A 12766-nucleotide genomic window follows, 5' to 3' on the forward strand; every position below is an offset into this window, starting at 1 on the left:
CTGCTTATTCACTCTCTCTCTCTCTTTTTTTCCCCTATGCTAGATGGGTATATTTACATGTACAAGGAGAATAATAAGAAGCCACTTTAGCCTAGTAGTTAAAGAGTGCCAGTCTGGAATCTATCTGGTCACACAAAACATCATGTGACCTCATCTGAGTTATTCAGTCTCTCTGAGCCTTAGTTTTCTCATCTGTACAATAGGGATATTATATCCTCCTTCAGGGGATCTCTAGGGTTAAATAATATCTATAAAAGCACTTTTTGCACAGTACATAAGAGCTCAGTTAGCTATTGTATACTGCTATTGCTGTTATTATTATTACATTGATAAAGTTAAATAATTTTCTTTGTATTTTGTCCTCTCCCATTCCCCCCATATGATCCTTGGGTGGAATATAATTTTCTGTATCATACAGACACAACATGTCCTCTAAATTGTGTATGTATGTACATGTATACATGTATCTGTTGCTCTGCACTCTGATATTAATCCCCAACATCACGTTATAGAGCCTTCCCTAGGCTAATGTTCACTTTACCACAGAGTCAGTTCAGTTCAACAAGCAGGATAACTAAATTAGCACTGAGGCCAAAGCTGGAAGATTCTCATGTGGAGCCAAACCTAGAAGGTGTAGAGTCACTATTTTTATGAAAAGAGATCTTACCCAATACCAGGAAGTTGGAATTCTAAGTAGATAGGAAACTTGAATCTTAGAACTAGAGAAATCGGGTCACTCTCCTTCCCCCATATTTTATCAATATAAATTTTCCAGAACAGGAAAAGGAGGAAATGTCTCTCTTTCTAGCCAAAGAGATTTAATTAAGTTGCTTCTAGTGTTCATTAGTGTCCTTAAGATTTATACTTCTCAACTATCTTCCAGTAGAAGGAAGCTGAAATAGCCCAAAACAAAACTAAGAAATAAATCTGTTTATCCTTGACATCCTCAAAAGATGCCATGTCTTGGGGCGCCTGGGTGGCTCAGTCGGTTAAGTGTCCGACTTCGGCTCAGGTCACGATCTCGCGGTCTGTGAGTTCGGGCCCCGCGTCGGGCTCTGGGCTGATGGCTCAGAGCCTGGAGCCTGCTTCGGATTCTGTGCCTCCCTCTCTCTCTGCCCCTCCCCCGTTCATGCTCTGTCTCTCTCTGTCTCAAAAATAAATAAACGTTTAAAAAAAAAAAAAAAAAGTTGCCATGTCTCCTTTGCTCAAGAACCATTCCACCTAAGCCAGTCCTCATCCACTATCCCTTAACCCAAATAAAACCTTCTCCTCGCTTATGTAGCCAGTACTACATCTATGATTAAACTGATTTATACTAAAGTGCCAATGACAGCTCCCTATCTACTTTTCTAATAACTTATTCGTTATGAATCTTTAACTAATGTAGAAGTATAGAGGATTACTTTTAGACAGGGAGTCTTTCTTATTTACCTTTAAATTGCACTGATTTTCTTTAGTCACATATAAGGCTGCCCATGGGAGCAACGGAAAGGAGACTTTATTGTCCTCAACCTCAAAGGAAAAGGGATCATGGGCTCTACTTCCTCTTGCTTTGCTCAGACCTAACACCGGGACTCTCCAGATACATACAGCCCATTCAATGTTCATCCTATCCTTTTTTGCTCTCAACACATAGAACCAGTAGAACAGTCACTAGGCAAGCCAAATCTTTTAACATCAGAGAGACTCCCAGTAGAGAAGAAAGGCTGCCACTTTCATCTTCCTGGAGAGATTCTCGGGACTTTTAGAGGGACCTTGGAGCTGTGACCTCAAATGTTTAATTTTCTCTCCTCCTTTCCCCAGCTATTCCTAACTGTAGGGTTATCTACCCACAACTATTTTTTTTAAGATTTTTTTAAAAGTAATCTCTACACCCAATGTGGGTCTCGAACTTATAACCCCAAGATCAAGAGTCACACACTCCACCGACTGAGCCAGCCAGGCACCCCTATCTGTTCACAACTTTAAAGAATTAGAGGACTGCATGATTCTAATTACAGGGCATTCTGGAAAAGGCAAAACTACGGAGACAGTAAAAAGATCAGTGGTTACCAAGGGTTGGAGGTAGGAGTGGGGAGGGATGAATACATAGAACACAGGGGATTTTTTTAGGCCAATTAAACTATCCTGTATGATACTGTAATGGTGAGTACATATTATTATACATTTGTCAAAACCCACAGAATGTACAACACAAAGACTAAACTCTAATGCAGATTATGGACTGTAGTTAATATTAATGTATCAACATTGGCTCATCAGTTGTAACACATGTACCACACTAATACAAGATATGGTAGCGGAGAACTCCAATACTTTCCACCCAATTTTTTGTAAATGTAAATGTAAAACTGATCGAAAGAATAAAGTCTATTTTTTTTTTTTTTTAAATTAGAGGAAGCACTGCTTAATAATCCCCGCCAGGTACAATGACTACTAACAACCAAGATAAGCTATACAAGAAGAAGGCAAAAAGTAAAAAATGAGACTATGGAGCTTGATGAAACTACAGAGCTTGATCTCAAAATAAACAGGATGATAACTGAAGACAAGGAAAGAGGCTTGAGGAAGTGAGTGAAGGAGAGAGAGAGAGACAACTCTCACATCACTTTTAGTGACTGGTATGCAAAAAACTAAAACAAATGTTTTCTCCCTCAGAGAAAGAGAAGAGAAACCAAGTTTATAAGGGGTACTGAGATACTCGGCAGAAAAATCACCAGCATTAAGCCTCTGGCATACTTACAAGTGTCACCCTGATGCCTCTCCCTGTGGCTAAGAAATCAGAGCTGTCATTGTAACCAAGTCTGCAACCTGTGCTCGCGCCAATCTTTATGGTAAATTGAGGTCTTTTTTCAGGAAAATCAAGGGATAATTGCCCAGTATCAAAAGAAGATATGACCCCTGGGAGGAGAAAGGAGGCGTTCCTTTTGCCACAGGATGATTCTCTCCGGAATAACATAAATGGCTCTTCGAGAGACTATGTCTTTGATAAGCTGAGCTGCAACTCTGACAGCCAATCTGCTGAATGCCGAGCAGAGCACTCAGCTTTCTACAATGACTCAAAGGACACGGCCAGGCTGCAGATTTATTCTGCTGACTTTCCCTGCAGAGCTACTCAAGTTTTTCAAAGGCAAAAAGGAAGAACTCTTTCCTTACACCCAGGGAATTGCAGATTCCTCCTGGGATCTAAAGACAGAACGATGTTTGCTCAAAATCTGACATCATCGATGTGAACAACAAGATTTAAGAGCTGGAATGATGGCTGGCAATTTTAGTCTTTAGAGCAGAAGTTGGTTCAGCTCTTCAATCTGCCGGCAGGATCAGCAGCCACACAGGGCACATGGCGTGCCAGACTGGGAATGGGCTAATTTCAAAATTCATTCTCCTTCTCTCTGTACTTTCACATGACAATTGCAAATAGGCCAGATTCTTACCAAAGCACAGTCTTAGGTGGTATATTTCCCTGCACAAAGAAATTTCAAAGTAAAAACACAAAGGTGCTGTTACAAAGAGATAAACCGCAAAGCTTCCATCTTTTCTCCACAATGTTTACCTCCGTGAAATCTTATCCTTAGCCTGATAATTTTCTGAGGGATTTAAGAAACAAAATATATCCACAATAAACTATTAATAGCAGCATTCCTCCCTCACAATTTGTATGTCACTTCTTCAAGATGAGATTTTAAAAGAGAAAAGCTTTCTATGTATCCTAAGTTGAAAGTAACGGCCATGTGCTATGATTTATAGGACAGTCCCTCTATAGTTAAATAGATTCGACCCTCAACAGACAAAAGAAAACTAGGCTTGAGAGTTAAGATAAGCAATTTCTGTGTGAAACCTTTTTTATCTTATGACAAACAAAGATTTTAAAACATTAAAATTTAGAGACAATCAGTTCTATTTTTATTTAAAATATGCATTGCTGTTCTGAGCAAGTACCCTGAAATAGGTACTGGAGCAAGGGTAATAGCAATAGCGAAATATAGCACAGAAATTTATAAGCAGAAAATCAGAATAAGACTTTTTTCCCCAAGAGCAAAATATATAACCCTTTTGACAAAAACAAATGAAAAAAAGGGCAAAAATAAAGGCATTCTGCTTTATAAATAATACTGGCAAACAATAAGCATCTTACATTTTTAGATATAAATTTAGCTAAGTGTTTACTAATACTTGCAACTGTAACCCTTTCAAAGGGGCTTATCATTTGGTTATAAAGACTCAATTAAGATCAAGACTTGGCTCTTCCCTAACTCCAGATGAAGGGGCTTTTCTTGTACTGCAAGTCCCATTGAAAAAGGACATTGTGTTTTAATAGAAGTCACTGGCATATGGTTAAAAAGCTTAAGTTTGTCCGGTTCCATCCTTTGAGCAGAACACTGAGGTTCTCTTTCCTCTCCTATGAAAGAGCTTCCAGACAGCATCTCTTGCACCGTGTTCATAATGCACAATTTATCGGCATTTCGTTTCCTTTTTCTAAATGGCCGGGAGGGAAGAAGAGCTCCACAGCCACCGTGTGTGGTTAGTAATGGCGCTTTTACTTGTCATTGTACAAAGCCTGTTAAATATTTACAACACAGACAGCAATATCTAGTCCTAAACACCCAGTTGTGAGTTTGAATTTTTTTAGAAATAAATCTATGACAAGTTTTCCCCAGCAAAACGCCAGAAGACTTTACTAACAGCTTCAAGAGACCCAGCGGGTCCAGAGGAGCAGTTATAGGCCATCTGGTGATTACTTATTATTATTTATACAGCACTGTAGATGTACACACAGATGTGTTATGAATCCACATACAGAGTAGGTCCTAACAAGGGCTTCAGACAAAATGCGACTGCTGAGCAAGTCAATCTGCATTAAAGAAACACACTAACCAGAAAGAGGGAACACTCTGGCTGTTCTTCAATCTGCCGCATTAGCTGGAAGAGTATTTGATAAAAGAATGATGAATTCTACACGACGATGACAATATCTTGCAAGTTAACAACCTAGCTATATGTGGTTTTGCAGGGGTGGCAAAAGAGGGACTAACGAAGGACAGGCTCCCAGAGACAGAAGGCAGTTTGTGAAAGAAGGGACTAACAAACAGCCTCTCTCCTGATTTAGGAAGAACGGAGATACAAAGATACTGGATTTTATTTTTTTTCCACCAGGAATGCTCTGAGAACAGCTTCTGGGCTCCCATTCCAAATATTAAGTCATACCCAAGGAAAACAAGAGTGAATAACTGAAAAATTTCATCTTAATTTCCTGGGTATAGCTCTAATTAGGTTCATACAGCCTCTCCCCGCCCCCCCCCACCCCCTCGGCAAACTGGAGCAGGGATGCTTTTAATCTACCATGTTCTTAGTAACATAACAATAACTGTAATATGAAAACCTAAAATAATCAACCACACGTTTCTAAGGGCAAGCGTCAAGAGTGCCAGATCTGACGTTAAAAACAGGTTGAATTCCTTGTTCTTAATACATTTATAGTTTTAAAAATCTCAGTCCCAATTTTGTCTACACAATGCAAAATGGTGGTCTACTTCCATCACAAGGCTACATAAAACTGCAGCATAGTCAGAGTGGACTGAAAGTTATTGCAAAATCAACATATTATTACAAAAAACAAGGTTAGCATTTGGCCTAATTGTGTATAATGCAGTGTATTTTCAGCTGCCTGACAGCATGCAGGCACTCTTACCAGATGGGAACTGGATGAATTATTGAATGAAATATGAATTATTAAATAAAAATTTGAATTTTTTTAAACTCTTGGCAGGGGGTGAGGAAGAAAGGCTTATCTGTCTGCCTGAAATTGCCCTCACCTGTCGAAGCATGTAAATATGGTACGTACCACCATAAATGGGGTTTACCTAACCAGCCACTTCTTTCCTTGTTATTCTCTAATTCAAGATGCTCCCCTAACATAAAGAATTAGTAACCAGCACCAACCCATTTTCCTTCTTTTCTTTTGTGTTAATGCCAGGTAATAGGGAAACATGCCAGAAGGATAGAATTAAAAATCCAGAGTCCCATAGTACCAGTATGGTCCATTTAAAGGGAGGGCTGGGATAACAGAGAAAGTCTCTATAGATTTGTGTTACATAGGCAATAAAACATATACCTTTGTAGTATGCCGGCATTTAACCAATCATAGAAGCTATTTGTTGCCTCATATATTACAAAGCAATAGAGATTTAAGGGATAATGTTCATGGAGGCAGAGGATACGAAGCAATAAACAGCACTGGAGGTTGGTTAAATGCCAAGTGAAGCCAGGACTACAGCACCATAAACATTATTCCTATTATATGACAAGATAAGGAGGTACAAGAAGCTGCCCTCAATCCCACCACAACTAGGGCTCTATTGCTATTCTTGGCCTTAGAAAGGGAAAGCAGACCCTGGAGGTCTATGAGCTAGTTATGTGTTTCAGGTCTCAGATATGAACAGAACCTCAACCTGTACCTAAATATCCTCTGGGAGAAGAAAAGATCCGGTAGGACACATCCGTAGGGGAAAAAAAATAACAAGAGCTGATCAGGTCACACTGGACAGAGAAACAATCAAAAGATTTGTCCTTAAAAGGACAGAGTTGATACAGAGTTGGTTATGACAGAAATCTTTCTCAGTGGCTAATAATGGGATGATACTGTGCATTAGAAGTATCTCCTCCGAGGAAATGTGTCCCTGTTCTTAAGGAAATAGACATTCTAAGTGATAAGCTTATATGATCAGCTTCTGCTCAAAGGCTTTGTTATGATAACCAGAAGGGCTACTGAAATCTGTGTAATTTGTACTGCAAAACAGTGTCATGTTCCAGAGAGGGAGGTATGGGAATATGGAATTTGTTGACTTCTAGTAATAAAAACTGGACAAAAAACGTCTAAAAGATAAGTTATCTAACTGCATTTACAAATCCAAGATTACTGTCAAAAACATAGTACAGCTGACCTTCGAACCACACGGGTGTGAACTGGGCAGGTCCATTTGATAAACATAGTACAATACTGTAAATTTTTTTCTTCCTTACAATTTCCCTAATAACATTTGCTTTTCTCTGCTTACTCAATTGTGAGAATACAGTATACAGTACATATAACATACAAAATATGAGTTAATCAACCATTTATGTTATTGGTAAGGCTTTAGGTCAACAGTAAGCTATTAGTAGTTAAGTTTTTTGGGGGGGTCAAAAGTTGTATGCAGATTTTCAACTCCCCACGGGTGTTCCTAACCCCTGTACTGTTCAAGGGTCAACTGTAATTGTTTCTGCTTGCACATAAAATAAAACAACTTTACAATCCATCTTTAAATAAAAACGTCTCTCAAAGCATCAAAAACTTAAAAGACTGGGGCGCCTGAGTGGCTCAGGTCATGATCTCTCGGTTTGTGGGTTCCAGCCCCGCGCAGAGCCCCACGTCGGGCTCTGTCTGTGCTGACAGCTCAGAGCCTGGAGCCTGCTTTGAGTTCTGTGTCTCCCTCTCTCTCTGCCCCTCCCCCACTCACACTGTTTCTCTCTCTCTCTCTCTCTCTCAAAAATGAATAAACATTAAAAAAATTAAAAGAAAAAAAACTTAAAAAACTACCTAAATTCGGCACCAAACGAAACTTTTATTATTTTAATAACAGAAGCAAAGCCATTTTATGGTCACAATGGTTTTAATTAGATGCTATCTTATAAACATTTCAAAAACCCAAACCACTCAAATTCAACCAACCCTTTGCCACAGGGTATCTGGGGTACTGTTGCCTTAACAACACTAACCCATTCTCTGGAGGCAGCTCTATTAACTACTCCTGCTACCACATTCCATAGAGAGGTATTAGCAAGAATATTGGTTTCCCTAAGTTCCTCTTCATGAGAGTGATTAGGCCTCAAGAGAAACACGGTCTCAACAGGAGAGCAGAAATGAAAGGGCTCAAAACACCCTCTCATCTGTCTTTTCAGACAAGAATGCAGAGAACACAACCTTCAGCAGCCATCTTTTTTAAAAAAAGTACATGCAGCATATTTAGAATTCAGCTGTGTCACATCAGACTTACTGTTGGGAAGTGGATCATGAACAGAATCCAAAAATAACAGCCATTAAAGACCTAGCAACCAAAACATGTTTACGTATCCATTGAAAGCCCGGTGGTTTTGATTATATGGTGGAGAGCATAATCCACTAGTCTATTTTAGGTAAATTTTCCTTTCACCTTCCCTTAATATTAAGGCGTAAGATGATTTCTGAGTTTAGGGCCCATTGGGTAAAGTCCGGGCACAGAACAGATATTGAAATAATGCAAGATTCACATAGTTTTCGTCTGTTGGTTGGTTTTTTAAGGATCAGTCTCTTGAATTGTAATTTGCTTTCATTCCTTCTTCCGCTAAGTGGTATACCGGAGCCACCGATTTTTGAGGCTTCTATGGCAGTAAGTTCCAAACCGTGTCTTGTAAAAATTACCATGGTCCTTATCGCCAGTCCTGGAATTTACATAGCCTTTTTAAAAAATTATTATTCTACCATTTCTGGAATAAAAAATTTGAATCAATGACAGAGGATTATACATAGCTTGAAGGCCTCAAAGGGGCTCCAGGATGAAACCATTTTCAAGGGATATAAGGAAGTTGGATGACAGGCCAAGGGTAGTTCGCTTTCCCAAATTTATCTTCTCGGCCAGATTTCCACTATTTCATATAATAGAAAGCAATCACAGTAAAATGAGTCTTGCAGAGATCCTAGAGTTAAATTTTACTTAGATATTGGGAGAAACTTGGAAGAAGACTAAATATAACTAAAGAACTACAATTTTACCTAACCATAAAGTTCTGACATGCAAAGGAGTTACCTTCATAGACTTAAGCCGGAGTTTTCTATGCTTTTCTATGAAACAAGTACCTTGAATCCAAAAGAAGATACTCATCTCCCTGAGTACCATATCCACTAAAGGGAAAAAAAGCCTTTGGGACTTATACTAGAGGTTATAATGAGTCCTAACAACCAAAATACCAGCAGACAGTTCAGAAATGGGAGGAAGAATAGGGGAAGGAAAAGGCTTATGATAAACAGCACCCAACAATACAAAAGGAACCAAAGTAAAAAGTCCTACTGTTTTTACCACCTCTAGTCCAAAAAATGCAAAACAAAAAGAAACAAACAAACAAACACAAAACCGTCTGGGATCTCACAAATTTCAGTGAAAACTACTCTTTTCTGATAGACAGTCTGAAGAAACCTATTTAAACCTTTCTTCTTCCAAGAGCTTAAGAGATGATTTTCCATTTTAATTTCTTTAAGTCCTTGTCTAGGTGGTTTTCAGCATACAACATATAAGAGGGGCACTGAGTAGCTTAAGCCATGAACAAAGAAAAATAAATGTAAGTATGAGAAAAATAACTCTTTTCACCAAAAATGCAGATTTTTAAAAGGAGATAAGTGAAAAGGGTCCCAGGTATCAATTATGGAAATCACAGTAACTACTGCTATCAACACATCCACACACAAAAATCTGGAGGGATCAAGTTCAGATATATATTCTAATACAGCTGTTTGAAAATGGAAACAAATTTATCCTAATTTCTCAGGTGGCTTCTATTGTAAAAGAATAAAACATAAATCACACGGGGAAAACATCCAACCAACAATAAAGTTGAAAACTCTGACAAGGAAGGAAATATACCCTATGATGCTGAATACTTCAGAATATAATGGCTTTTTTAGTCTTCTCTGAAATTTTCAGCATTTACTGGAATGTGGAATCATCCTTCTGCCCATTCCTTGTCACCACCCCCATCTCATTCACCTCTCAAATTCCAATTCCTAGGAATCTCTGGAACTTAACTCTCTCTTTTTGTCTGAGTATTTACAATGTTTAATAGAACTAGTCTGCAATCTCACATACCACCAGTAAGTGTCACTGGGCAGTCACATGGCATATTCCTAACTGAACAGAAATTCAACCTTCAGGTTCCATAAAATCAATTCATGAAGGCAGATAAAACTTTCTTTGTATTCCTTTCTTCATCCTTTGTGGAACATGGCAGTAGGGAAGGGTCTAGGAAAAAGAGTTAAGAAGGTGCAAAATGGGGAAGAAGAAAAAAAAAGGTAACTTCAACAAAATTACTTTATTAAAAAAGCATATAATGAAAAATATCTGACACAAAATGTACACATATGCAAATAATAACATGGCAGCTGGCGAACAGCACAAGGCATTTCATGGCATAAAAGAGGGAAAATGGCTAAGAAATCTCGTAGTTCATATATCTGCTGCGACATCTCAGGTTCTACACTGGATTTGCCTTCCCTACATAGACAGATATCTGCCTTAGCTACCAGCAATGATTTTCTGGATCAACAGTCCAAAGAAACTTTTTTTTTTTTCTTATTTAAAAAATCCAACAGATTCCAGCAAATTGTGGTTCACAATGAACGGGTATTTTCTCGGCTGCCTATTCTAAATATGTTAAGCAGACTTTTATATCCATTGAAGGTTGAGGAAAAGATATTTCTAAACTTGTTTTGTATTTAGATGGATAGCTTTATAAAGGAGGAGAGAGCAACATGTATTCCCCAACACTGTGTGTCGGGAAACAAACACCAGTAGAATAACAATATGAAAGAGAGCAAGGCAGATTTCATTACGGTAGAGTGCCTACACTTCCTCATAACATGGATTTACACACTGCAAATCCTCTGATCTGATTACCTCCAGTGATCACGTAAAATACCGGCTTTAAACTCTTTGCCTTAGTGATAAAACAGCCACTTTGATTCACAACGAGACATTCACAATAAAGTATATTGTAAACGTACCTGTCCACAGCCCGGGGCATTGCACACAAACGGTCTGTCGTCTCCCATATTTCATATAGCAGAGCGGAGCTGAGGAGGGGGAGGCAGGGGGAAAAGTTATGTTAAATACGCTGGAGTTAAAAAAAAAAAAAAAAAAAAGTGCTTCAAAAATATCAAGCCTAGAAACAGGTGCTCCAAGAATGCTGTCTATCAAAGCTATAAACACAGGCTACTTTGGGGAGACCCATTAGACAGGTGGCATATGATCTACCGCGCCTCAACTGAAACTTTTAATTAGAAAAATTTAGACCTCAACAGTCAAGGAATTTCAAACCTTTTGCTAGATTTTCCCTCTTTCTGCTACAGTATATAACACACTCCTCCAGTCTACTGAATTACAACCAGTGCAGTTCCCTATGTCAATAAATCCACAGAACATTCGATGCGGAAGCCATATTTCTGAACTAGAGAAGACCAAAATTTGTCATTTAATTAATTAAGGGATTATAGGAGGGGTGCTCCATTTTACAGGGCTATAATCTGGCTCCCTGGTGTATAAACTACGAGACTGTTGGCAAGGGCCGTTTATCCCAGATTATTGCCAAAGAAAACAAAGCACCCATCCTATTGGGCTACACGGGAAATGATTTTCATTAATAAAAAAATAAAAATAAAAACCTTCTCTCCCCACTGGGAGCCTCCTTCTCCCCCCACCAATCGTCTGTGGCAAATGGAGAAATATCGGTGCCCTTCCCCCTCTAATTCTATTTATGGCTAGGTTTTTAAAAGCAGCAATAAAACAAATGTCGACTCTTTGGGGGTTTACTGGGTGAATATGTTCCGGCTGTTTGTGCTGCTCTCGGCCAGAGTTCTTGGGCTGCTCTGTTGCAGCCAACAGATGTGCGCTGCTGCAGGGGATAAAAGAAATGGCACTAAAAGGCATCACCATCCATCCTCTCTATTTCTCTGAAGAATTTAACAGGGCTTACACTGTTGTTGTTTTTTAATTATTGAGGCTAAACTCTTGAAATGTTGATAGACATTCCTTGTCAAAGAACAATAATTCCAATATGAATGTGTTGGGAAAATTTCTCATTTCCCAACCAGGAATAAAAATAGAGGTGGAGGTAGATAAGGATGAGAAATGCAAATCCTAGGGAAAATATTCCTAAAAGATAAACAGTGTTTTGAAGGGGTGGGGGGAAGGGCATAAAAACAGTCTTCATAGAATAAACTCCTAAAGGACATTTTTGAACATCCTTCTACAAGAAAGAAAGGGGTATAAAAGAATATTAACAAGGGAAGATGAAAGAGGAAGAAGAAGAATTTGAATATGCCTAGAAACAACTTCAGAACTGTAACCAAAATCAAAAGGTCAGAGTTAACCTCACTCAGGTCTGCATTAAAATAAAATGTTAAAATGCTGGACTGAATTTGGTAATCAGAAAAGCATGTGTAAAACTCAGAGGGTAGCTAGGTAACATCTCTTCTACTCTCTTAAGACTCACTCTGGGGTTGGAAACCAGTATTTCTGGTAGTCTGATCAGTAATTCCACAACTAATCAGTGTTCAAAATTGTGGGGTGCCCCATAAAATTGAACGGGCTTCTTAGTCATCTTTCAGGGTGATAGGAACAGGGTCTAACTATGAAGGAAACTGATGCTGCAGCATTGCTGTAATGGAAGGGAGCCTGTATGTACATAGGTGTACACAGATTTATATCACATTTAGCCAGGATAAATTGCTTCAATAAATTCTGTTCCTAGGAGAAGCCAGCTCGAGCTGATGATTGGGTACTGGGAAAATGAGAGCTTTATTCTTCTTCACACAGCCCCAGGACAAGGGGGCTTTCTGGTTTGTTTGTTTTAAATACGTGATGAGTTTTTTAGCACTTTCTGGAACTGTGACATAGTGCAAAAAATAAATACAAGTAAATAAAAGTAAATAAATACAAAGACCAAGGCCACTAGGACTGAAAATTCAGAACATTTCTGGAAA

General features: G+C 38.7%; 1 protein-coding gene across 7 annotated transcripts in view; it reads right to left on the reverse strand.

Annotated features, from left to right (window-relative positions):
• LOC102956760 (cyclic AMP-dependent transcription factor ATF-7) overlaps nt 1-12766 on the reverse strand; it is an 89383-nt gene that overhangs the window by 59471 nt on the left and 17146 nt on the right. For 6 of the 7 annotated variants that reach the window (XR_006219967.1, XR_006219966.1, XR_006219965.1 and 3 more), the window contains exon 2: nt 10790-10858. Coding sequence is in view for 3 of the 7 variants with exons in the window: in XM_042992400.1 (XP_042848334.1) it covers nt 10790-10837 (48 nt within the window). In the remaining 4 variants the exon portion in view is untranslated. Of the gene's footprint in view, nt 1-10789; nt 10859-12766 lie in introns of those variants that run through there. The other variant, XM_042992401.1, reaches the window with a different exon arrangement.

The sequence above is a fragment of the Panthera tigris genome, chromosome B4, assembly GCF_018350195.1.
Source record: "Panthera tigris isolate Pti1 chromosome B4, P.tigris_Pti1_mat1.1, whole genome shotgun sequence".
Classification (NCBI taxonomy): Eukaryota; Metazoa; Chordata; class Mammalia; order Carnivora; family Felidae; genus Panthera; species Panthera tigris.